This window comes from Nomascus leucogenys, chromosome 22a, assembly GCF_006542625.1.
Source record: "Nomascus leucogenys isolate Asia chromosome 22a, Asia_NLE_v1, whole genome shotgun sequence".
In the NCBI taxonomy this organism is placed as follows: domain Eukaryota; kingdom Metazoa; phylum Chordata; class Mammalia; order Primates; family Hylobatidae; genus Nomascus; species Nomascus leucogenys.
Window position 1 is genome coordinate 97,692,965 of NC_044402.1, and position 27,061 is coordinate 97,720,025.

Here is a 27,061-nt window from a genome sequence, read left to right on the forward strand (position 1 = left end):
CCCCACAATGATGACTTATTTGATTCAAGATGTCAATAATGCCAAGGTTGAGAAACCCCAGGGTAGCTGTAGTGTTTTCTTTTAACCTTATGGGATTTGAGAGCCACTGGAAACCAAAGAGCCAAACTGAACCTACGTGGCTGCAACTTTTTTAGTTTCTTATTAAAGAAAAAGTTCTCTGGTTTTTCAACACTAAGTTCCCTTTTTTCGAAAACAACCGAAAGAGCTCAATTTTGCAAAAATGGCACAACCACAACAGAGTGCAGTGTGATAACAAGAGTCAACTAAGATTAAAAATTGGTCTACTAAGACTTTAGATATAATACGTTTTATTCATCTAGTGGTACTTGGTGCTCACAGGGCACTGTACAACAAATTTTAAAAATACAATATGAAAAAAATCAAACAGCCAGAGATCAATTCCATTAGAGGGCGATGGCCCACAGAAAAACCAACAAAGGCCCACAGAAAAACCCACCCTGTCTCTTTAAGAACATTTCTTTCTTAGTTTGGCTTTAAGAAACACCAAAAGAAAATACAAAAGAAAAGGTCTTTGAGAAGATAGGTAAAACTTCACATAGCGTCTTCCACATATCACAAAATGCTTTCCTTATTTAATAATAAGCACATAAAATAATCCAAATATCTGTGAGCCTCTATTTGGTCCCAATTTTTTAGGTCATAGCTTTCACTACTTCCCTCCTCTCTATCCTCAAATTATTTGCATCAGTAAAAAAAGTTAATTAAGGTCTAACAGTCTCCTTTGCTCCACACTGCCACTACAAAGCCTATTTTCCATAAAGAGCCAGAGGCCAAGCAAATGTAGGCTACTAAGTACATGAACTGAAAATACAACTAAAATTTCCTGAGTCATTTAACATCAAATTTTGGCTTTATAATCTATTTGTATTCAACTCTCAGTCATTACTGAAGGTCATTTGACATCAACCATAGAGAGCAGTGAGACTTAAAGTTGCATGGAAGTACTGCTGAAAACTTCTAACAACAGAAAGATGAGTTTGGTTTAATTTTACTAGTGACATATTTTCAGAAAGTTGTCATACAAGGAATGATGAGGAGTTACAAATCCAACTTGGAAACCCTTAATGCTCAGTATCAATTTGTTGAAAGTAATTTTTTTTTTTTTTTTGAGACGGAGTCTCTCTCTGTCGTCCAGGCTGGAGTGTAGCAGTGCGATCTCGGCTCACTGCAAGCTCCGCCTCCCGGGTTCATGCCATTCTCCTGCCTCAGCCTCCCTAGTAGCTGGGACTACAGGCGCCCACCACCACGCCCGGCTAATTTTTTGTATTTTTAGTAGACGGGATTTCACCACGTTAGCCAGGATGGTCTTGATCTCCTGACCTCGTGATCTGCCCGCCTCGGCCTCCCAAAGTGCTGGGATTACAGGCATGAGCCACCACACCCGGCCACAAGCTGTTTCTTAACTAAGCTTCTGAAGCAGGAACTCCTAAAGTGTCAACAGGCGGTTTTACTTACAGTAGTAGTTATATACTAATGCTGCTTGCAGAATTTATTTTCCCTTTAGAGTTCACAGAAGTACTACCACATGGAGACAAAACAAAACAGTAAAAATAGTATAGGTAGTAAAAAGGCCAAAACTAAGAAATTTGGGGCCATAACATTAGAAAAGTTTGAAAATGTACTTTACATATTTGCTTAAAAAATTAAGTCTAGTACTGCCTTAATGCTTGGTTCCTCTACCATTAAATGGCATTTCATTCAGTTTATGCTGAACTCTTAGATCAACTTATTACTGAATACAAAGCTAAGCAAACCTAGACATTTTAGCTGCTGTTACTGTATATTATCACAGCACATAAGGAATCTGTAACAAGGTTTGTCTCCCCTTCTCCATTATACTGTTGTTAAAGGTAGAGGGCAGGTCTCATGCACCTTTGCATCCCCTGCATATAAGCACAGTGGCTGGCATACAGTGGGTGCTAAATAGGTATTTACTGATGCATTGCTGAGTAGTGGCTTATAGCATGGAGAAAAGCCCAACATTGTCCTGATACCTATCAGCATTACTTAGGTATCCTCACTCCTAATAGGCAGAAAGCAGTTTGGAAGTAAAGTCAAATTCTTCACTTGCTAAATGCAGCAGACCTGTCAAGCGTTGGACAAGATTTAAACTACTTCCTTTAAATGTGTTCATAAAGCATTTTGAGAAATCAAGAGATGAAAGGCGCTATGTAAGTACAAAATATTCAAGACAGTTTAGCAAAAGTGCTACTTTTCTACGATGATGGAATGGTTGTGCTAGTTTAAGGGGAACACCCCCTGAGGCTACTCTTCTTGCTGTCATTATTAACACAACAATGGAATTTTGACAAAGATGCCATCACTTTATATAGTTTTTATTCGGCTAACTACTTTCTATAAACCAGGTGACAGAAAATGAAATTAAGCCACTTATTCCACATAAACCAATACTTTATCAAAGTTCCGCATTTTACAAGTCATGTTCAAAAAACACACACAAATTAGCATTTTGTACACAAATGTTTATTTCTCAATTAAACATTCCCTTTAAACACAAGGAATGAGTTCTAAATCTTCATAAAGATGAATTAAAAATGAAATCCCTCCAGTATAGTGTATGTAATCACTGTGTTCTTGGTCACTACTGGCATTTACTGTTTAACATCAAAAACAAAGACAGGTTATTTAAAAATCATGCTACTGGATTTCTAGCTCTTCCTCTATGACCAGTTCTACACTGATCTGCAATGTTTAAAAGTTTACATCACCAAATCAAAGCAAGTTTAAGGTGTGAAGTAGCTGTGCATTAAACACAAAATAAACAATAAAATTATAAGATATAGTCAAGTTCATAACGAATATAGGTGTTCTTATCATCGTTGTAGATTCTTGGATAATGTGCTATGAGAGCGTCCTGGGAACCAATGTAGATGGAGTTGTAAATTTTCCAATATACATCTCTGACTTTCCGGGCTGGGTGAAACAGACCCTAAAATAATTGAACGGTTACATTATTTCAATTTTCAAGAACATACATGACCTTAACAAAATTAACAAATCGTAAAGATATGATTCAAAATTATTTCCCTTGGGGAGTTGGCAGGGGAACCTAGTAATTACACAAAGCTGCAATGGAAGAGACAAAACTCACTCCCCCCTCACCACGCAATTGTTCTACCATATGGCACAATATACCCTATTGATAATCAGGAAAAGTAACTTAATTCAATACACTACTTTTCTTGCTAAGTCATCTTTTAAAAATCTTTAACTTACAGTGAGTGGGGGGAAAGGGGAGGGAGAGCATTAGGACAAATACCTAATGCATGCAGGGCTTAAAACCTAGATGACGGGTTGATAGGTGCAGCAAACCACCATGGCACATATATACCTATGTAACAAACTTGCACGTTCAGCACAAGTATCCCAGAACTTAAAGTATTATTAAAAAAAAAAAAAAAAATCACCGAATAAAAAAAAAAATCTTTAACTTACCTGTAAACAATATTGCAACATTCTACATGGTCCAATAGCAACTCTCAGGCCCTCTAGGGCTCCCATAACTGCCTGAATTACATGAGGAGATGTCTCAAACACATTGGGCCATACATAGTTCAACAAGTGATTCAGCGAATCTTCACAACCAAATCCATAAACCCCAAGTGACATGTGCTGTACCACTGCACTAGCCGTCTGTCTGTGTACAAGGTCTCTATAAGGGAAGGGAAAAAAGTCCTTTAAGATACGGTCTTATAAGAAAGGGGAAAAAATCCTTAAAAATACGGTCTTAGTTTTACAGGAAATATTCACCGGCCTATTAGAAACTAAATTACTAATACAGTGCACTGAATAGATGTGAAGTCATCCTAACATTTCATGTATCTAATATATCCTTTAGAATAGCTTCCACTTGAGGACTTTTGCTTTAATGACTCAAGCTTCATTAAGCCATATTTTCTAAATAACTTTTTTTTTTTTTTTTTTTTTTTGAGACGGAGTCTTACTCTGTTGCCCAGACTGGAGTGCAGAGGTGTGATCTTGGCTCACTGCAACCTCTGCCTCCCAGGTTCAAGCAATTCTCCTGCCTCAGCCTCCTCAGTAGCTGGAATTACAGGCATGTGCCACCACGCCTGGCTAATTTTTGTATTTTTAGTAGAGACAGGGTTTCACCATGTTGGCCAGGATGGTCTTGATCTCTTGACCTTGTGATCTGCCCACCTCAGCCTCCCAAAGTACTGGGATTACAGGCGTGAGCCACTGCGCCTGGCCTTCTAATTAACTTTTAAAAGGAATATGAGCAGGAGGGCTCTGTGAAGTCTTGGCTTTATTATGCTACCAAAGACGAGGCATGTGATTCTAACATATGAATAATAAACAGTAATATCTTATTTTAAACTTTTTTCTCTTTTTTAAAATTATTTTTCAGGCCGGACATGGTGGCTCATGCCTGTAATCCTAGCGCTTTGGGAGGCTGCGGCAGATGGATCACCTGAGGTCAGGAGGTCAAGACCAGCCTGGCCAACGTGGCGAAACCCCGTCTCTACTAAACATACAAAAATTAGTAGGGCGTTTTGGCACATGTCTGTAATCCCAGCTACTTGGGAGGCTGAGGCAGGAGACTCACTTGAACCTGGGGGGCGGAGGTTGCAGTAAGCTGAGATTGTGCCACTGCACTCCAGCCTAGGCAACAAGAGCAAAACTCTGTCTCAAAAAAAAAAAAAAGAAAAATTATTTTTCTTTTTTTATTTTTATTGTTAGAGATAGGGAAGGCCTCGCTATGTTGCCCAAGCTGGTCTTGAGCTCCTGGGGTCAAGCAATCCTCCCACCTTGGCCTCCCAAATCATTTTAAACTCTTGATTGTAAACTTAAATCTTTACTAGTACTTCAGATACTGATATATAATAGGTAACTAAATTAAAATTAAATTCCCTTCTCACGTAAAGGTTAAGTTGCATTCAGTAACTCAATTTGGGGAGAGGAACAAAAGGTCAATAATTTTTTCAAACCTACAGAAATAACTATCATCTCCTATGTTAACTGAATTTATGTTCATGAAAAATCAATGGGTTATTCATTCCACAATTATTCAACCAAGTATGAGCTCACTGGCTAACATAATGGGATTTGCAACGGGTATGAAAATGAGTTTCCAGGCCGGGCACGGCGGCTCACACCTGTAATCCCAGCACTTTGGGAGGCCGAGGCAGGTGGATCACGAGGTCAGGAGATGGAGACCATCCTGGCTAACATGGTGAAACCCTATCTTTGCCAAAAATACAAAAAATTAGCCGGGCATGGTGGCACACGCCTGTAGTCCCAGCTAATTGGGAGGCTGAGGCAGGAGAATCACTTGAACCCGGGAGGCAGAGGTTGCAGTAAGCCGAGATCATGCCACTGCACTCCAGCCTGGACAACACAGTGAAACTCCGTCTAAAAAAAAAATGAGTTTCCACACTTTGCTCCAAAGATAGTAACACAGACCATATCAAAGAGAAAAGAGAAAAATACTTGTATTTACTAATATTCTTGTTTTTCCTATTTATTTAAATAATGTCATTCAGCATAAGAATGAAGCAGTATTCCTCATTAATAAGATTTCCAACTGAAGTATTCTTTTCATTTAGTAATTTTCAAGGGAATTACTCCCTCAACTTCTTAGTACACAGAACAAAGTTTTTAACTGCAGGTGACATACATTAATGACTGCACTATGGTGCTCAGGCACTTCTCACTGAGGAATACGGAGCAAGGGTGATTTACCCTCATTTTTTTTAGCCCTGGGCAGCCAGGATTTTACAGAGCACAATTCTTACTTTGTCTCCATGTCTTGCATATATACGTTCTGGTAACTTGTCGAGTCCAGTTAAGTCTCCCTTTCAGAAGGTTATTAATGAATAACTTTAATCTGTACACAAAAGTATTTGAATGGGCTCTGATTTGAGTAACTTATCTCTCCTGAAAAACAAAGAGCCAGTGAAACAGTTCTTTCCCTTACTACGCTTGCACTTTCCTTTGCACTTTCTTCAGTTACTTCTGTGTTTAAGGCTGTATGTCGGTCTAGATGGTAAAAGGTATTAGCAATCTGTCAAATAACTCGAACAGTACTGTACTGGTGGTCACCATCTGAAACACCAGGGACCTGCAATAGGAAGAGTGTAGCTCTGGCAGGCTATTGTTCAGTAATTCAAAGGCTTAAAAGAAACCTGTCCTTTACCTGCAACAAAAAGCTAAAAAGATCAGGTCTCTGCCAATTAGCTTCTGCTCATCATGTCCTCTAACTATATTTGACCAATTTTGAAAACAAAAGATTATCAATCAACCCTTTTCAAAATTTAGTTAGTTCAATAGATATGAAAAGAGATTTAAAGGGGGTGGGGGAACTTGAAAGAAAGTCTGGGGAATCACTACAGCGTGCACATTATTTTAAAATAGCAAGTCATATTTACAATGTCCTAAGACTCCAGGCTAGAATTCTTTTCTTTAACTATGTTACAGTAAAAAGTCATCTAATAACTATTTCAGGATGTTCTAAAATGAAGGAAGAGTTATAATTATTTTCTTGTATTTAGTTCAAGTCACTTACCTATCCATTAAAGCATCTTCAAGTAACGGTGTTACAGCATAAATGTAGTCTTTTCCCATTTCACCAATATATTCAAACAAGAAGGAAAGCGATTTTAACACTCCATTTTGAACATTTAGTTCAGGAACTCTGTATTCATTCATTAAGGCAGGGAGTACTGTGAAGGGTGAACATGTTTCTGCAACAATAGCTATTGCTACAGTGGTACAAACTCGGTTCTGCCTTTCTTGAACTTTGAGGTTGTTTAGAAGTGTAGCCAATACATCATGAGGGCTAAAAAAAACAAATGGGTCAACAAGCTGTTACATTATAAGTCAAAAATTTATGGAAGAAAAAAATGCATAAAGATGAAAACTTTTAAGTATTAATAATTATGGGGAACTCAGTAATTTTATAAAATGCAATACTTTCAAGTCACTGGCATTGTTGTTTCTATATAAAAATTTCATATAAATCAAAAGGTCAGTTTAAAAAAGTTAACTCTGAGAAGATCAGAGGTCATAGCTGTACAAATTTTAAAAATTTCCAGTTAAATTAATTTTCGAATATAATTTTCAGTTTTTAAACTTTCTGAAATATAAAGAAATTTAACTAAATGTTTAAAGTGAGTAATTCTCTGAGTTGTCAAAATGGGCATTAGAACTAGGTAGGAGTGGTGAGGGGAATATCCGAATTGTAGTCTCCCATTATAAACCATATAAAATCTCTTTTCCTTTTATCTTTCCTCTCACACAATTTGCTGCATCTATTTGCCTCTTCTTTGACATAAACTTAGAGGGACATTGGGGCTAAAAGCTTGCACAACAGCTATTCTTGCAAATGTCTTGACTCCATCACCACTGAAATAAGTATTATGCTACCAAAATAGGAGAAGAATGAGTGTGTGTTAGGGGAGGGGGTGTTGTCTGGTTAATTCTACCTAATTAATCAGACATTCACATGTCATATTCCTTGAAAACATTTTCTTAAGCCACATGGACATGTGGTGTCTCGTTTTCTACAATGACTGTTTTTTCCTATTTTATTTGTGACGGAGTGGACGCAAACCACCATAGATTATCTCACAAAGCAGCTATAATTCAGTTAAATCCGTGGAGTAATGTTAGAATAGCATTTTTGTTGTTTTTTTTTAGAGACAGGGTCTCGCCCTGTCGCCCAGGTGCCCAGGCTGGAGTGCAGTGGCACAATCACAGCTCACTGTAACCTTGAACTCCTGGGCTCAAACAATCTATAATAAGATTTTTAAAACATATAAAGCATTAATATGAGACTTAAATGATGCTGTGAGACTAAAAACTTGCCTTAATAGTTTAAGCAATATCCTAGACCAGCACACATTTTAAATTTTTCTGAAAATGGTACTGTTTCCCTCCCTGAAAACACCTAAAGTGTAATTAAAGTAAAACTTAAACCCTTCCATCTATTTTAATTAAGAATTTAAGACTACAGGCTGGGCGCGGTGGCTCACGCCTGTAATCTCAGCACTTTTGGACGTCAAGATAGGTGGCTCACTTGAGACCAGGAGTTCAAGAACAGCCTGACCCACATGGTGAAACCTCATCTCTACTAAAAAATACAAAAATTACCTGGGCATGATGGTGCATGCCTATAGTCCCAGCTACTGGGGAGGCTGAGGCAGGAGAATCGCCTGCACCCGGGAGGCAGTGGTTGCAGTGAGCCGAGATTGAATCACTGCATTCCAGCCTGGGTGACAGAGTGAGACTCTGTCTCAAAAAAAAAAAAAAAAAAATTGAATTTAACAATACATTCCAATAATCAGAAGGTCAGTGGTTAAATGAAGAGCTTTCTCAACTGCATTATTCAGACCATGCCTCAAAAGAGATTTCTACATGAAAGTATTTTCTAATACCACAATGGATTTATTATAAAGTAATTTTTTTTTAATGGAAGTAAATAACACTCACCCAATGGCCTTTGCAATATAACCAAATGTGTTGACTGTGGCTCTACGAATAGCCTTTTTGTGGGCTTTTAAGAGCTCTAAAAGCTCAAAGCAAATCCTCATCCACTCTCTTGCAGATACATATTCAGCTCCCCTAATTTAAAAAATACACATATTAATTATTGTGACATTAAGAAAAGCTTTAAGGATAAATTTGCAAATTTAGTTCTAAAAACATGATTAACTTATTTTAAGTATTAAATAAAACTTATTACTCTTCAGAAAGGCTGAAGAGTTAGTCTTACAGGTTTAGTCCTAAAATTACATTGCCACCCCCATTACCATCCCAACTGAAATTTGACTGAAAATATTAATATTGGATAGCCTAATCTTATACACTTATATTAGGGACATTAAGGAAATTTTGCTAATTGAATACAAAGTGGCCAAATTTGAAAATTGATACTGCTTATAAAAATGTGTGGGTAATCTGCTTACCTGTCAGCAATACGACCAACAAGATCAATACAATTCTCTTGTACTTTTTCGTGTCTGTTCTTTAAGATGGGGGTGAGTCTAGGCAGCAGATCTTTAATTGGTGGAGTCATCTTATGCATACCTATTTAATAGAAGTCAATAAACTATCAACATTTGAATTGCAACTTTTGTTCACTTTCCTTTTACTTAGCAATGTCATATATGACTATGCATAAACTTACAGCTGCCTAGGCAAAGAGAAAGCCCCAGATTCTGACCAGACTCAGAATCGTTTTTAACTTTTATTAACAATTTTTGATTATGTATAGAAATGAAAGAAATCAGTGAAGTGATTTAAAGGATGATGGATACTCAATAACAAAAAAGTTTTGTTTGGTTCTGAAATGTATTTGTGCACTGACATTTAAATATGGGGACAGCTTATGTTCCGGCCGTACACAACAATATAAGCCAGAGGTAAACATGTAAATAAAGCAAAAATTTCCAGAAAGGGCCCCCTTACCCTTTAACTGCAAAACAAACAGATCTCCAGTCTCCCTGCAATGCAGGGCATACTTGGATGGTATTTACACCTACGAAGAGAGAAAAAAGGAGGCAGCTGGCAGGGGCTCTTGCTCTAACTAGAATCACTTGCTCTGATTCTCTCTCCATTGCTCTTCCCATGCCTCTCTGACAAACAATATGGTTTAAAACTCCCTGCAAACCAGAGCCCTACAAGTGGCCATGTAAATGATTTCTGGCAAGTAGCTATCTTCAAGTATAGAGGACCGGGTTGCATTGAAGATTATATGCAAATACAATAGTTTAAAAATGTGTATCACATAAATACCTCTTACAAAATGAGGAAAAACAAACAGTGGCTCTCTCACAGTCAGCTATTTTGACTTCTGCTAGGTTATCAGAGCCTCTAAACGCTGCAGGAGTTACCTTTGGCAACAGTTATAATCAATTTAAGAAAAAGATTAAATACAAGAAACCATTTGTTTTCTTTGTCATACTGCCCTAACAGAATAAAAACTTTGCTCTCCATATCCAAGACCATTTGTAATACAGCTGTGTTATGGGTTAGAAAACTGAATGGACAGTATTTAAAACTTGGGTATGTAAATAAAGACAATAATTTGATCAGTTCACTTTTCTGATTATATTCCTTGAAACTGATGACAAGCAAAAAACCTGTCATAATCGCTAATTCAAGGTTTAAATATATACATATTGTTCTAAAACTACATTAAAACTTTAGGATTGCCTTTTCACCCCGCAGCAGAACATGGCAGAATATATTTCACCTGACACACTATTTCTACTAGGGTCCTGTATTCCATGACTTCAAATCTTTTTGAGCTGTGACTACTCCCACCTCTTATGTAGGTCCTAAACTTACCCTTTTTTTCTCTTTAAAGTAAAATATAAATGGGTTTTGGGAAACAAGACTTTTGTGACATCCCCCGACTTAACTACAATCTTGAAGTGCTTTTAAAAAAGTAACAAAAACCTCCCAACTCCTAAATAAGATTTTACTTACAAAAAAAAAAAAGAAAGAAAAAGTTAAAACAAGAAAAAGTCTTAGGTAACCAGCAAATTCCATACCTATGACATTTACAATGGCCTTCAGTGCTCCAAGAATGCTGCCCAATACTTCAGGGTACTCTTCACCCAAATACTCATACAATACAACACCCAAGTGTCCCATCAATTTTTCCTATAATAAAACAAATAATGTTAAATGTTACTATTTACATTAAACTATTTGGGGAAGAAGTAAGAATTTGATACAAAAGTTTACCTCTTGACAAGTCTTCATGACAACAGCAGTTCGAGAAATCAAGTCAGCTGCCTGTTGCCTAACTTTTGCAGATTTGTTATTTAAACGCCACAAAACTGTACCACAGATCTGAGGCAAGTATGGTTTGACTCGTTTGCCAAGAGCATTAACCACTGTGCCAAAGCCGTTCAACATTACTGAGTCCTAAAAAAATAAATTTTAAAAAAAGACATATTCATTTGGTTTATGACTGCACAGTTGAAATATACTAATAGTCAACCTTTTCTAACCACCCAAACATCTGTTGTTGTTTTTTTACATCAAATCTTAGAACTTGAGGTAGAATATTTTTTGGTAACCCACTGAGCATTTTAAAAATTACTTCAAAGTCAATTGCATTCTAGAACAATTTGCTTGCCAACTAATATGCTTTTCTACAAATATTAAAGTCAGTAGCAATGTGCCATAATAGTTTTCATTACCTCTGTAGTCTGTTCTTGGAAAGCATAAAGAATACCATCAATCAGTTGTTCTTCAAGTTTATGATCAATATCTGCTGCTCCCAAATTGCCCATAATTTTCTCAATTGTCTCCATCACCATTTTTCTGTACTGTTCAGCTTCATCTTTCAGATCATCCACAATCCTGGATATAATTTCTGCTGCACCTACTTTGTTTGCCAACTCCACAGTAGTATCAACTAACTAAAAAGAACAGAAAAACAAAAAACCTTTTAGACCGCTTTTCCAAGGAAATAAAGCAACATCATGAAAACCAAATACTCTAAATATACTACTTATTTAGCTAATAAACATGGTAAGAATGATTCATTGTTACTTATTAAAGTTGAAGAGAAAAGTGACCAAACGTCGAAAAATGAGTATAAGTTAACATGATTCAAGGTAAAACTGTGTCCATGTTTCATCTAGCCAGATAAAGCACTGAATTTACCAGACAAAAACATCAATTCACAGTTAAGTATTAATCCTTGAATCCAAAATCAAAATGGAAGTTAACTGGCTGACTAAAATCCATCTCCTTTCATAATCAAGCACATATAAACTGTGAGATAATCAAGGCAAAAAATAATATATAACATGCATTCAAGTTGACTAAAGAATGAGTCGAAAGGACTTTTGAGAATATTCTTTTACAATAAAAGCTTACCTGTCGGTAATTTCTTCTATCCAAAGCCATCCTGTGCTGCCAGAAGTGTTTAAAAAAGGGAGGAAGAATCTCTGTTTTAATGTAGTTTGCTTCTACACCATCTGTCCCACAACACTGTTTTACCACCTAAAAGGTTAAGAAATAGTAATAATAAATCAACTGACCTGAAATGAAGAGAATACTCATTGCTGATTACGTGATTTTAAAAAATAAAATTTAAAAACAAATCAAACAGTACTCGTGTAACAGTTTTTTTTGTTTGTTTTTTAAAAACACTTTAAAATTCTCTTAGAACCATGAAACAAATCCAGTTTACATTAACAAATCTGGAATAATTACCTTCAGCACAATTTTCTTCATTTCCTCATCAGGAGACTGGAATTCTCGAATAAGGATTAACATCACTTCTCTAGTATAGTAGTTGGCATATTCTGCATCCATAAGAGGAATAAGATACCCAATAGCCTTCAAGAAAGCAGCCAAACCCTATGTTTAAATAAAAAATATATGTACTTTAGTAATTTAGATTTATGTCGCCTTAACTTTAATGAAGATAAATCAAAAGGTAATTGGTGGATTTACCTTTCCTCTGTGTTGGCGGATACCCTTCCATAAAGGCTTTAACACAGAATCAAAAGATTCGATACCATAAGGAGTTGCTGCTTCAGCCAAGGCAGCAATGGCCAAAGCACTGATGGTCCGAACTTTCTGCTGCTCATCCACAAGACCTACAAAACCAAACAAAGGTTTTAACTATGCCCCAACATTACCTAAGTTACACAGTATCATCCAGAGTCTCGCAATATATCAACTATTTAGCCAAACTGCAGAATACGTTCACATTAAACAAAATTAGGTAAAAGCAAAATACGGACCGTAGCTTGTCAGCAGATAATATTACAAACCCATCATAAAATCTATAGTTTGTATAGCTATGCCTTTCCATTTATCTCCCCAAATCAGTAGCCCAAATTTTAGGACAGCTGTCCTATTAAACATGGACGGGCTGTGTGTGTACCTCTAGTCCCAACTACTCAGGAGGCTGAGCAGGAGGATCACTTGAGCCCAAAAGTTTGAGTCCAGTCTGGGCAACATAGTAAGACCCTGTCTCCTAAAGAAAAAAAAAAAAAAAAGACAAAGTTACATTAGAACTTACCATGCTCAATGATTTCAACTAAACTTCTAAGATGTGGCAAGATGGCACAGCCCATAAGAATAGCTATCTGTTGTACAATCTTAATACCAGTGTGTCTCGCTTGCCAGGACTTCTTGCTTTTGCACACAGCTTTTAAGAAGGGCAATAAAGAAGGAATGCCCAGGGCAGAGGCTACAACAGCAAAAGCTCTAGCTGTTGTGTTACGGACATACTCATCCATGTTATCTATATCAGGTCTCATGGTAGAGATCATAGTAGCCAGACCAGCAGCCTAAAAAGTAAACAAAGAAAGGACAGTCATGAGTTGGTAATATTAACCTTCAACTATTTCCTTCCATAATCAAATAATTCCCTAAACAGATATAAATTTTCTTCTCTAGAAATTAAATGTAAATACCTTTGCCAAATTAGAAATGATCTCTCGGCCTTCCACTCTAGCATAGTAATCTTCATCGATCAATAGCGGTTCAATGACCACGAGGATCTGAAAAAGAGAAAAAAGAGAAGAAGCTACACTTTCACATCAATTACTGATGAAATACTCATGTACAGAATTAAACATGTACAGAATTAAACATACGTAAGAAATTTAGAATTATCAGGACTTTTGTTAATCAAGGGACAAACTGTTTAAGAATTTTAATTATACAAGTTCAAACTCCAGACAGAGATGAAAATTTAAGAGAGCTATTAGTGACACACTAATATTCAATATTTTTTAAAGAAATAACTTATACACCCTGTGAACATACTGCACCATAATTACCATTGGTGAAAAAACCGGTTCTTAATACTTACTAGTGTTAGTTCTCATATGTTCTCATCCTAATCTAATTTCAATAAAAGCAAATGAAAAAATTAAATAATATGAACCTCTTATGGCAAAGATGACAAAAACTAACATCTGTACATCTGTATAAAACTGTATTTGTACATGTATGGTGTGTACTTGTGCAAAGAAAAAGGTCTAGGAGAATATGTAAATTTAACATTAACTGAAAAAGTTAAAACTTTAAACTATCAGAAACACTATAAGGAGAACAAACCTTATGCACATATGGACGAACTAAGTCATCAAGTTTGTACAGTATCCTATCAATAACTTTCACAAGTAAATGACGCTCTTGATCCTCAAGTGTAGGAGACATCAGTAGAGGAAGAATCTGATTAAACAAAGGACCAGCTCCAAATTCACGAGCTTTATCAGTAATCTGACGCAATGCAGCCTGGGAAAAAGAGCAGAGTAATAGGTGTGGTTTCTTTATAATCAAAACATTTTGAATGAGCAAATTACTCAAAGAAGATTTTCCATAATTTAATATTTTAGTGTTTACTTTTACACACATTTTACATAGACAGCATGAGTTCATTTCCATCCAAATTACTCTGGAATTTCAATTCCTGTGATAGAAATTTTATGTTAATTCAAAAGAGTAATTTCATGAACAAAAGAACCACAGAGGTATGTACTAAATGCCTTCATTTCCCCTAAAGTATCTTCCATTTCCAAGGCACATATAGTGTTAACATAATCCCTCACATAATTTCACTAATTATCTTCAAGCTTTAAGCATATTTTAAAGGCCTTGAGAACAAAAAGGAGAATCTCATTTTTCAGCATCTTTATTAGCTTTTTTAACCAAACAATTTTGTGCTAACTCCAGCTGGGCACGGTGGCTCACACTTGTAATCCCAACGCTTTCGGAGACTGAGGCAGGAGGATCTCTTGAGCCCAGGAGTATTTAAATAATAAAAACAAACGGCTGGGCATGGTGGTTCATGCCTGTAATCCTAGCACTTTGGGAGACCAAGGCAGGTTAATCATTTGAGGCCAAGAAGTTCAAGACCAGCTTGGCCAACATGGTGAAACCTCATCTCTACTAAAAATACAGAAATTAGCAGGGCGTGGTGGTGCACGCCTGTAGTCCCAGCTACTTGGGAGGCTGGGGCAGGAGAATTGCTTGAACCCAAGAGGCAGAGGTTGCAGTGAGCCAAGACTGCACCACTGCACTCCAGCCTGGACAAGAGAGCAAGACCCTGTCTCAAAAACATATATATAATATTAATAATAGGCTGGGCGCGGTGGCTCACGCTTGTAATCCCAGCACTTTGGGAGGCCGAGGCGGGCGGATCACGAGGTCAGGAGATCGAGACCACGGTGAAACCCCGTCTCTACTAAAAATACAAAAAATTAGCCAGGCGTGGTGGCGGGCGCCTGTAGTCCCAGCTACTCGGAGAGGCTGAGGCAGGAGAATGGCGTGAACCCGGGAGGCGGAGCTTGCAGTGAGCCGAGGTTGTGCCACTGCACTCCAGCCTGCGCGACAGAGCGAGACTCCGTCTCAAAAAAAAAAAAAAAAAAAAAATTAATAATAAAAACAAGCAAAAAAGTTAAATCCTTCACACTACATAAATTTTTTCCCCTCATGCTATGTCCTTGATAAAGATGAAGACAGTAATTATAAATTCCTAAACACAAAAATATAACACTACCAAAAGTTAATTTTTTACGGGGAAGGCTATCTAAATAACCTTTACCAATTTGGGCTATTTGGGAGAGTAAAGGAAAGACCACACTCCACAGCGGGCTATACCAATAGTTCACTACTATTTTGTGGTCTACATTTCCTGGTGAAAAAATTAAAAACATTTTTAAAAATATAAACATGGCCAGGTGCAGTGCCTCACACCTGCAATTCCAGCACTTTGGGAGGTAGGCCAAAGCAGGAGGATCACTTGAGACCAGCCTGGGCAACATGGCAAAACCCTGTCTCTACAAAAACTACAAATTTTTTTTTTAATTAAATAAATAAGCAACAAACATGACAATTTAACAAACTGGGACTTACCTTCCTCATTGGTGGTGTTCCATTCTTAATTTTTAAAAGCAACTTCATTATTTTTCTCTCTTTTTGCTCTTCCGGACTAAGTGTTGATTCATCAACATCAACCTATAGTAAAAAGAAAAAAATATTAAGGGAAGTTGAAATGTTATGATTTATAATTCTGGAACACAATGTAATAGTTTATTTCTGCTAGTATCACTTACCAATAGTTTATCAAAGTACTGAATATCATCAGGTTTTAAAAATGGAAGATTTCCAGATGGCTGGTCATTAACACTTTTCATAGTTCGATCTTCAGTTTGCATGTGGAAACCAGTCATACCACCCAAAGGTGTTGGAGTAGCTGTCAGCTTTCGAGCTGGAGTTCGAATAGGAACATAACCAGCTGGAGGAGGAAGTACCTAATAAAAGTTATAAGACAGTTTAGGATTTTCTTAACTTAAAAAACAGCATAATGAACAATATTTGCACTTAAAATATTTTAGTTTATTAGCTAATAAGGTTTTTATTTACTTGGAGACAACATCTATCTTGCTTTTCTGTCTTAATTAGAAACTTAAAATATATACTTCTCATCCACTAACTGATTATATCAGTGGTGTAGGGAACTGAGGAAATACAAGAGAAGAGCTTAGAAAATACTAATCACATTCAAACATGTTGTGGGTCAAAATGTCAAATTATTAAAAATTTGAAAATTATAAAATCTGAGTCAGCAATTCCAAAAAACGCTCTAGTTGAGCAAATAATGTTTCATAAGATTTATATAAAATGGAAATAAGCTCATATGGGGCATATGACATAAAAAATTATATTTTAGTATTAAAATATCACATAAATTCTTGCACTATAAAATCTTTTAAGTGTAAAACTCTTCAAAAATTAGTTAAATGCATAAAAACTAAAACCAAAATGTTTGCCAAAGCCCTATAAAATACACATCACCTGATCAAACCTTTTGCAAAACGAGTAAAATTTCAAAAAATGCAGGCTGAGAATCACAAAGAATTTGTTTGTTTGTTTGTTTGTTTTTTTTAAAGCTGGTAACAGACTTCAAAAAAAAAACAACAACTTCTGGACAGGCCAGGTGCAGTGTCTTACACCTGTAATCCCAGCACTTTGGGAGGCTGAGATGGGAGGAACGCTTGAGCCCAGGAGTTTGAGACCAGCCTGGGCAACATGGCAAGACCCCATCTCTATTTCATATAATATATAGTAAAAGAAAAAAAATGCAACTTCCTGGGGAGGTCAATAAACCTATACACGTCTTCTCCAGTGAGCCTAAAATCGTTGTGTCTATTAAAGATTAAATTATGTTAAATTTATACTGATGCTATCTGTACTTTGTACAGATATTTTTTGTTGCTAGTTAATGTCTGCACCAGCACAGACCACTAAGCATTTTGGATAAAGTGGATACTCTAAAGATGTGAGGCCTAGGGAAATCAATGTCAAGTCCACAGGCATCACTTGCCATTAAGGATTTAAAGGTCTGCTATATTTTTATTTTCACTAGTAAGGATGTTGCTTATTAGTAGGATTCACTAAGGTAGGCTTTTCCTCCTAGTGACACTAAGGAAATCAATGACTGCGACTGAGAAAGACATGCAGGCAGTCAACAGTAAGTTGTATCTATACCCACAGCATTATGTGGAGGCTACAAAAAGCTTTAAGGCAAAACTTCATGCAAACGTGAAACAAATACTCTAACACAAATAACAGGGGATCAAAAACAAAACAAGGCTAGACACAGTGGCTCATGCCTATAATCCCCAGCAGTCTGGGAGGCCAATGTGGGAGGATAGTTTGAGCCTAGGAGTTTGAGACTAGCCTGGCAACACAGTGAGACTCCATATCTACAAAAAATAAAAAAATTAGCCAGGTATGGTAGTGCATGCCTGTAGCCCCAGCTACTCAGGAGGCTGACGCAGGAGGGTCACTTGAGCCCAGGAGTTCAAGGCTGCAGTGAGCTATGTCAGCGCCACTGCTCTCCAGTATGGGCAACACAGTGAGACCCTGTCTCTAAAACAAAACAACAAAAAACATACTCATGAACTGTTAAAAATCAATAGTCATTAACAGAAAAAGCTCTGTAAAGGCCATCAGATGACTTACAAAGTTATCTGGTTCCCCCGATTATGACGTCAGCTATATGATCACAGACTATCTTCAGACTAACAAATACTCCCTGAGTACCAGGTACCTAGAAAATTTTATAGTTCGAAATAAATTTTAGGTTGATATGGTAAAAACAAGGCCAGGCACAGTAACTCACACCTGTAATCCCAGCACTTTGGGAGGCTGAGAGGGATGGATCACTTGAGGTCAGGAGTTCAAGATCAGCCTGGCCAACGTGGCAAAACCCTCTTTCTACTAGAAATACAAAGATCAGCCAGGTGTGGTGGTGGACACCTGTAATCCCAGCTACCTGGGAGACTCAGGCAAGAGAATCGCTTGAACCTGGGAGGTGGAGGTTGCAATGAGCCGAAATCACGCCACTGCACTCCAGCCTGGGCGACAGAGTGAGACTCCATCTTAAAAAAAAAAAAAAAAAGAATATTCTTTGTGTCTACTGACAATCCATAAACTTAAGTACATAAAATCTTGGTGAAGCACCAAGTAAAATAACCACAATCTAAATGAGCTTATTCCTGGGACTGCTAGAAAACTGAAGCACCAGCAGCTCTCAAAGAATAACCGATAGACCTGTACACAAGTCTTTGAGATGTCTTTCAAAAAGTAATAAAAGTTTCATGTTGTTCATTTCTTTTCATCTCTATTTGGAACTGAAATATACCTGGAAATAGCTAAGAGAATGGAATGACAATAGTAAATTTGGGCAAAGCCAATGCAAGCTTCATCAATTTTTTCACTATTTAAAATAAATGTATATCCTAAATACCACCTCATTCAAATTTGATGTACTACCTTATATCCTTCTGGGAACATAGCATCTAATTCCTCATCAGAAAGTGGGCGATTTCTCTCATCAATTTCTCTTTCCCACCGCCAAGCCTGAAGCTGTTCAGGAGTCATACTCATTATGTGACCTACCAAGAAGAGCAAATTTTTATATAAGCTATAGTACAAGACTGTATTATTACATACATTGAGATAAAAGAGAGTTAAGATCAACCCTATTATTTATTTGCTCTTATATTATAAATGCAAACCAAGACTTAAATTATTATATCTCCTTATTCTTGCTAGAAGTTGACATTAATAGCACACAGAATACCACAAAGGAAAAAAATTAAATAATTTATGGAGAAAAAAACAAGTATTTCCAATGAGAGAGTTCTACCTGGAGTAGGGGTAGCCATGTTCATGGCTGGTGTGCCAATTGGTGTCTTTCCAGGGGTCAGAACTGGAGTGCTTCCACCCATCTGACTAGCTGGTGTCTCATCCCACCGTGATTTTCTTTTACTGGCTCCAGGAGTCGGTGTTTCACCAATAGAATCTCCACCTCGATCTGTTCGAGGAGTCTCAGCCCATCCACTTCCATGCCCAGGAGTATCTTTAAAAAGAAAGAGTGAGTAAAACCACAATTTTAATCACTGTTAAAATAATATTCTTTATTCTCTAACAGTTATACTCAAAACTATCAAGTTCTAAAATAGAATATTCCTAAAATGGTGACCCATTTAAAGTTGCTTGAGACCAGCCTGACCAACATGATGAAACTCCGTCTCTACTAAAAATACAAAAAGTAGCCAGGTGTGGTGGTGGGCGCTTGTAATCCCAGCTACTCAGGAGGCTGAAGCAAAAGAATCGCTTGAACCCGGGAGGCAGAGGTTGCAGTCAGCCGAGAGCGCACCACTGCACTCTAGCCTGGGTGACAGAGCAAGACTCTGTCTCAACAACAACAAAAAAAGTAAATTTGATGTTATGTACATTTTTCCATAATAAAAAACAAAGTTAGTAAGCCAGGCACAGTGGTTCATGCCTGCAATTCCAACACTTTGGCAGGAGATCACTTGAAACCAGGAGTTCAAGATCAGGCTGGGCAATGAAGCAAGACATTGTCTCTACAAAAAATTTAAAAATTAGCCAGGGGCCAGGAGCGGTGGCTCACGCCTGTATTCCCAGCATTTCAGAAGGCCGAGGGGGGCAGATCATCTGAGGTCGGGAGTTCCAGACCCGCCTGACCAGCATAGAGAAATCCCGTCTCTACTAAAAATACAAAATTAGCCGGGCTTGGTGGCGCATGCCTGTAATCCCAGCTACTCAGGAAGGCTGAGGCAGGAGAATTGCCTGAATCCAGGAGGCGGAGGTTGCAGTGAGCCGAGATCGCGCCATTGCATTCCAGCCTGGGCAACAAGAGCAAAACTCCATCTCAAAAAAAAAAAAATTAGCCAGGCATGGTGGCATGCCCCTATAGTCTCAGCTACTCAGAAGGCTGAGGTGGGAAGATCGCTTGAGCCTAGGATGTCAAGGCTACAGTAAGCAAGACCCTATCTCTAAAGAAACACACAAAATCAAAGGTTACGGCCTACTAACTTTACTTTTACCTAAGGTTCTTCCTTAAATCTTAAACCTCTTCAAGAAGTGAAAAAAATTAGGCATATGATCTGTTCTACTCTTAATCTGTCCCCCAAAAGCAGCTGGTTATTTATACGTGTCCACCCAGGAATAAACAGAACACATTTCAGTCTGTAAACATATCACTCAACATTTCACCCACACACCCATACTCCACTAGAAGTACCTCTCTCTGTTTTGGGGGTTTCATCCCATCTGTTTTTACGAGCACTGGAAGTTGCGCCTCCATGGCCTGGTGTCGCATGGCCTGGTGTATCGCCTCGTCCAGGAGTAGCAGCTCCCGCTGGTGTGTGGCTAGGTGTAGGATCCCATATTTTTGAGCCTGGGGTTGCTCCAGGAGTCTCACTTCCCTTTGCACGACCTGGTGTCTCATCCCATCTTAAGGAAGGAGTATGTCCAGGGGTCTTAAAAAAGCAAAAAAATTTTATTTCACACACCCACATAGAAATAACTAGAAAATTTTCATAAAATAAAAAACTTTAAATGAAAAATGTTTTAGTTCTATGCACTATAATTAAAAGTTAGAGGACACTACCTCTACTTATAGGAAAAGATACCTACTTTCTAGCAAACGTTTATGATTAAAAACAATGTAAAGTTTCAATCCGAAGCACTGACAAAAGTCCCAGCTTAAAAAAACAAAATATTATCGGTATGAATCTTTGATATGCCATTAATAGCTCTGTGACTTTGGGGGAAATCACTGAGGTTTCTCTGTCTAGATCTGTAATCGAAGGCTTTCAGCTCTAATTACATTAGTAGTTCTCAAAGTGGGGCTTAGAGACACGTATTTAGGGAAGAAGGAATTCATGTGTTCTAAGAAAATAGTCCTGTTGATGTTTTGTTTAATTGTGTGTGTTTAATTAATATAAGCATGCTTTGGATCACCTATGTAAATTTTTTTTTTTTTTTTTGAGACAGAGTCTCGCACTGTCACCCAGGCTGGAGTGCCGTGGTGCGATCTTGGCTCACAGCAACCTCTGCCTCCCGGGTTCAAGTGATTCTCCTGCCTCACTCTCCTGGGTAGCTGGGATTAGAGGTGCCTGCCACCACGTCTGGCTAATTTTTGTATTTTTAGTAGAAACAGGGTTTCTCCACGTTGGTCAGGCTGGTCTCGAACTCCTGACCTCGTGATCCACCCACCTCAGCCTCCCACAGTGCTGGGATTACAGGCGTGAGCCACCGCACCAGGCCCCACCTATGTAATTATAACCAGATACTGTCACATGATTTCAATCTTGAGATCAGTTTGTTTGTACAGTTACATGTGTACCAAATAATATTACCCTAGCTGATGCTGGCAAGATTAATGAAAAAAAGATGAGAGGTAGATTTTCATTTGTTTTTTGACACAAGGTCTCACTCTGTCGCCCAGGTTGAGTGCAGTGGCACAATCATGGCTCACTGCAGTCTCCACCTACCAGGCTCAAGCGATCCTCCCATGTCAGCCTCCTGAGTAGCTGAGACTACATACAGGCGCACACCACCACACCCAGTTAATTTTTTATTTCTTGGAGAGATAAGAGTCTTACTATGCTGCACAGGCTGAGAGGTGGGTTTAAGTAACATCAAGAGTTCCACAGTAGTTCAAACAGAGAGTAATAGTTGGACAACTGACTGCATGTAATAGCAAAAGAATCTCCACCAATAAAGACAGTATCATATCAAAGCAGCATAGAGTTGAGTGTAAAGAAAACAAAATTTGTACTTATATACTGCCTCTAAGTATTCCATAGGATGTGTAATGTACTTTATATATTTGTTTTAAAGTTGGGAGCTCTTGGCCGGGCGCGGTGGCTCACGCCGGTAATCCCAGCACTTTGGGAGGCGGAGGTGGGCGGATCACAAGGTCAGAAGATAGAGACCATCCTGGCTAATATGGTGAAACCCCATCTCTACTAAAAATACAAAAAAGTTAGCCAGGCATTGTGGCAGGCGCCTGTAGTCCCAGCTACTCAGGAGGCTGAGGCAGGAGAATGGCATGAACCCCGGAGGCGGAGTTTGCAGTGAGCCGAGACAGCACCACTGCACTCCAGCCTGGGTGACAAAGTGAGACCCCGTCTCAAAAAAAGAAGAAAAATAGTTGAGAAAGTTGGGAGCCCTTACAGACACAAGGACTTTATCTACCTTTATGTTTGCAAATTTGCATGGTACCATTAAACAAGCTTAAGACTCAATAGTTTTTCCCTTAAAAACATACTACTCAGGGCCGGGCATGGTGGTTCATGCCTGTAATCCCAGCACTTTGGAAGGCCAGGCAGGCAGATCAATTGAGGCCAGGAGTTGAGACCAGCCTGGCCAACATGGCAAAAGCCCATCTCTACTAAAAATAAAAAATAAAAATAAATAAAAATAGCTGGGTGTGGTGGTGCACACCTGTAATTCCAGCTACTCAGGAGGGTGAGGCATGAGAATTGCCTAAACCCAGGAGGTGGAGGTTGCAATGAGCCAAGATCGCGCCACTGCATTCCAGCCTGGGTGAAAGTGAGACTCTGTCTCAAAAAAAAAAGAGATTTTACTATTACTCAGGGTTGAAAGATTCTGGATTAGGTAAATAAAGCACACAAATTGTTTAAAATCTCCATTCTGGCATCTGTCCCTCCTGCTGAATTATAAGGAAAGGTGGGAAATAAATTCTATTATCTATTGTAATTCCTACAATTATGATTAGGGTACAGTTGTATTAAATGAACAGAATTTAAAAAAAAGTCTGAGTCTCTGATTTTTTTAATTATTTATTTTTTATTTGAGACAGAGTCTCACTCTGTCACCTGGGCCAGAGTGCAATGGCTCGATCTCGGCTCCCTGCAACCTCTGTCTCCCGGGTTCAAGCGATTCTCCTGCCTCAGCCTCCTGAGTAGCTAGGATTACAGGTGCCTGCCACCACGCCTGGCTAATTTTTTGTATTTTTAGTAGAGATGGGGTTTCACCATGTTGGCCAGGATGGTCTCAACCTCTCGACCTCAGGTGATCTGCCCATTCGGCCTCCCAAAGTGCTGGGATTACAGGCGTGAGCCACCGTGCCTGGCCGAGTCTCTGTAGTTTTTATAAGAAAGGTATCAGCATATCAGCTCTCATGCCAGCTGCAGTGGCTCACACCTGTAATCCCAGCACTTTGGGAGGCCGAGGCAGGTGGGTCACCTGAGGTCGGGAGTTTGAGACCAGCCTGGCCAACATGGCGAAACCCTGTCTCTACTAAAAATTAGCCAGGTGTGGTGGCAGGCACCTATAATCCCAGCTACTTGGGAGGCTGAGGCAGGAGAATCGCTTGAACTCAGGAGGCGGAGGTTGCAGGGGACCGAAATCATCACTCTAGTCTGGGTGACAGAGCAAGACTCTGTCTCAAAAAAAAAAAAAAAGAAAGAAAGATATCAGCTCTTGTGTCTAGTTACGTGCATACAGTTAAACAATTACCAGGAGGACAAACTTCTTTCTCTTTCTCAAACTTAGTACTGAATGTCATCCATAGAATTAAAGTTACTAGTTACTTGGCTGGACATGGTGGCTCATAACTGTAATCCCAGCACTTTGGGAGGCCAAGGTCGGGGGGATCACTTGAGGCCACGGGTTCAAGACCAGCCTGGCCAACATGGAGAAACCCTGTCTCTACTAAAAATACAAAAATTAGCTGGGCATGATGGCACACGCCTGTAATCCCAGCTACGTGGGAGGCTGAGGCACAAGAGTCACCTGAGTCTGGGAGGCGGAGATTGCAATGAGCTGAGATTGCACCAATGCACTCCAGCTACCCATGGGTGACAGAACAAGACTCTGTCTCAAAAATTAAAATCAAAATTAAAAATAAAGCTAGTAGTTACTTACACTGAGCAGAACCAAATCCCTCCTACATATAACCAAGCAAATGAGAAGTCCTCACCTTAAACTAAATTGTTTAGAAATTATGTATTAGGTTTTGTATATCCCAGTTCTGGGTTTGGGGAAATGCTGCATGATCTGATAGGTTTTTTCTTGGTTTATAAGTTAAATCTATAGCAGTCTAGGCTAGAGCTAATAGTGATTTAGACTAGGATGGTAGAGGCAGAGATCATGATAAGTGGCTAGCTCCTTAATATATTTAAAGGTGATGCCAAGAAAATGTATATGGGTAAGATATGGGGTAAGAGAATAAGGAATATAGGATGACTCCCTAAATGTTTTTTTGTTATTGTTCTTGTTTTTGTTTTTGAGACAGAGTCTCGCTCTGTCACAAGACTGAAGTGCAGTGGCGCAATCTCTGCTCACTGCAACCTCCACCTCCTGGGTTCAAGTGATTCTCCTGCCTCAGCCTCCCAAGTAGCTGGGATTACAGGCGCCTGTCAACATGCCGGGCTAATTTTTGTATTTTAACTAGAGTTGGGGTTTCACCATGTTGGCCAAGCTGGTCTTGAACTCCTGACCTCAAATGATCCACCCACCTCGGCCTCCCAAAGTGCTGGGATTACAGGCATGAGCCACTGCGCCCAGCCCTAAATGTTTTGCTTGAGCCAAACAGACACAGGAAAGACCAGGGGAGCAGGATTGAGAAGAGATGTATGCAAAGAAAATCAATAATTTTCTTTTAGAAATACTGATTTTGAAATGCCCATTGAACAGCCAAATAAATATGTCAGGCTGAACAAATACGCAAGTCTGCAGAACAGAAGCAGAGGACAGATTTATAAGTTTGGGAGCTATCTTATACAAATGGTATATAAAGACAAGAATGAGATCCTAGGGATTGAGCACAGATGGAAAAGAATCCAAAAGACTCAGCACTACTGTAACACCCCAAAGTTCAGAGGTAAGAAGAATGAGGATCCAGCAAACAAGACTAAGGAGTAGTAGCCACTGAGATTTTGAGGGGAAGCAAGAAAGGCTAAAACCCAGAGACTGAGAGAGAAAAGGGTATGAAGAAATGTCAAATGTTGTTGATATGCTAAGTCATATGAGAAATGAAAATACACTTTTTAAATTTATCAATTAGGGGCCAAGTGACCTTGACAAGAGATTTTAGGTGGAGTAGACTAGAACTACGTAAAGACTAGAAACTACGTAAGACTAGAACTATGTAAGCAGAGAAAGCAAGTACAAACGACTCATTCAAGGCATCTGGGGCTCATGCCTGTAATCCCAGCACTTGCAAGGCTGAGGCAGATGGACTGCTTAAGCCCAGGAGTTTGAGACCAACCTGGACAACATGGTGAGACCCGTTTCTACAAAAAAATAAAAAACTAGCCAGGCATGGTGGTACGTGTCTATAGTCCCATCTACTTGGGGGGGTTGAGGTGGGAGGATCATTTGAGCCCAGGAGGTGGAGGCTGCAGTGAGCCATTATTGCGCCCCTGCACTCCAGCCTTGGCAACAGAATGAGACCCTACCTCAAGAAAAAAACAATGAACAAAGCACTTTGTTCTAAAAAGATATAGAAACAGGATTGTAGCTGAATGAGGATGTGAATGAGGGTTAAGAGATGTTTTCTGCAGGTTTTATGTTGCTGTTGTTAAGACAAAGCATGGTAAAATGTGTTTGCTGCTGCTGCTGATAATCTAGTATGGAGAAAAAAATTAATGGTACATGATGAGAGTCTCCAAGAGGGGAAGGGAAATGGTGCATAAGCAAAAGAGTAGCTTTAATTATTTATTTATTTATTTTGAGACAAAGTCTCACTCTGTTGCCCAAGCTAGAGCAGAGTGGCGTAATCTCAGCTCACTACAACCTCCGCCTCCCGGGTTCAAGCGATTCTCCTGTCTCAGCCTCCCCAGTAGCTGGGACTACAGGCACACGCCACCATGCCCGGCTAATTTTTTCGTATTTTTAGTAGGGACGGAGTTTCACTATGTTGGCCAGGCTGGTCTTGAACTCCTGACCTCAAGATCCGCCTGCCTCGGCCTCCCAAAATGCTGGGATTACAGGCATGAGCCACCGCGCCCAGCTGCTTTATTTTTCTAGCAATGATTAAATATTTTCAAGTGCTTTCTAAAAAATCAATTTTAAAGACCTTTCTATTCAGGATAATGACAAACATAATAAAGGCACATATGATAGTCTAACATAATTAGCTAGTTTTATGCAGCACTTCTATCTTTTAGTCTGCAAGTATGTTATTAAATGATAGAAAACATCTAATATAACCATTTCTACAAAACTAGGAAATACATTTCTAAGAAAGATTTTACAGTCTCCATCGTTTTGTTTTTTTGAGACAGGGTCTTACTCTGTCACCAGGCTGGAATGCAGTGGCAAGATCATAGCTCACTACAACCTCTACCTCCTGGGATCAAGGGATCCTCCCACCTCAGCCCCCACCACCCCCCACACCCCAGTAGCTGGGACTACAGGCATGCACCACTATGCCCAGCTATTTTTTTTTTTTTGTAAAGACAGGGTCTCCCTCTGTTGCCCAAGCTGGTCTCAAACTCCTTGAGCTCAACCAGTCCTCCCACCTGGACCCCCAAAATGCTGAGATTATAGGCATGAGCCAACACATTCAGCCTCCAAAACAAATGTTTCAAAAAAAAAAAAAAAATTAGGAGAGTAGACTGGCCAAGGGAATGGAGTAGCATTGACTATTTGCTGCCTGTAGTGAGGGACTTAAGTTATCTGTCTAGAAGATAAGGAAGAC

At 38.9% G+C, this 27,061-nt stretch overlaps 1 protein-coding gene and 1 non-coding gene across 4 annotated transcripts in view; one reads left to right on the forward strand and one right to left on the reverse strand.

Annotated features, from left to right (window-relative positions):
- Positions 1–2,362: 2,362 nt before the first annotated feature.
- SF3B1 (splicing factor 3b subunit 1) overlaps positions 2,363–27,061 on the reverse strand; it is a 45,630-nt gene continuing 20,931 nt past the window's right edge. For 2 of the 3 annotated variants that reach the window (XM_003253881.4, XM_030802545.1), the window contains 19 exons: positions 20,627–20,864; positions 19,223–19,435; positions 18,847–18,968; positions 16,122–16,319; positions 15,922–16,023; positions 14,122–14,301; positions 13,473–13,559; positions 13,076–13,346; positions 12,502–12,647; positions 12,259–12,405; positions 11,920–12,045; positions 11,235–11,456; positions 10,774–10,956; positions 10,578–10,689; positions 8,988–9,108; positions 8,512–8,643; positions 6,587–6,859; positions 3,499–3,715; positions 2,363–2,992 (listed from right to left, as the gene is read on the reverse strand). In XM_003253881.4, the coding sequence (XP_003253929.1) occupies positions 2,834–2,992; positions 3,499–3,715; positions 6,587–6,859; positions 8,512–8,643; positions 8,988–9,108; positions 10,578–10,689; positions 10,774–10,956; positions 11,235–11,456; positions 11,920–12,045; positions 12,259–12,405; positions 12,502–12,647; positions 13,076–13,346; positions 13,473–13,559; positions 14,122–14,301; positions 15,922–16,023; positions 16,122–16,319; positions 18,847–18,968; positions 19,223–19,435; positions 20,627–20,864 (3,249 nt within the window). In that variant the 3' untranslated portion in view covers positions 2,363–2,833. Of the gene's footprint in view, positions 2,993–3,498; positions 3,716–6,586; positions 6,860–8,511; positions 8,644–8,987; positions 9,109–9,489; positions 9,560–10,577; positions 10,690–10,773; positions 10,957–11,234; positions 11,457–11,919; positions 12,046–12,258; positions 12,406–12,501; positions 12,648–13,075; positions 13,347–13,472; positions 13,560–14,121; positions 14,302–15,921; positions 16,024–16,121; positions 16,320–18,846; positions 18,969–19,222; positions 19,436–20,626; positions 20,865–27,061 lie in introns of those variants that run through there. The other variant, XR_004027777.1, reaches the window with a different exon arrangement.
- LOC115832663 lies at positions 15,562–15,698 on the forward strand. Its single transcript, XR_004028181.1, has one exon. It is a non-coding gene; the product is annotated as a small nucleolar RNA SNORA4 (small nucleolar RNA).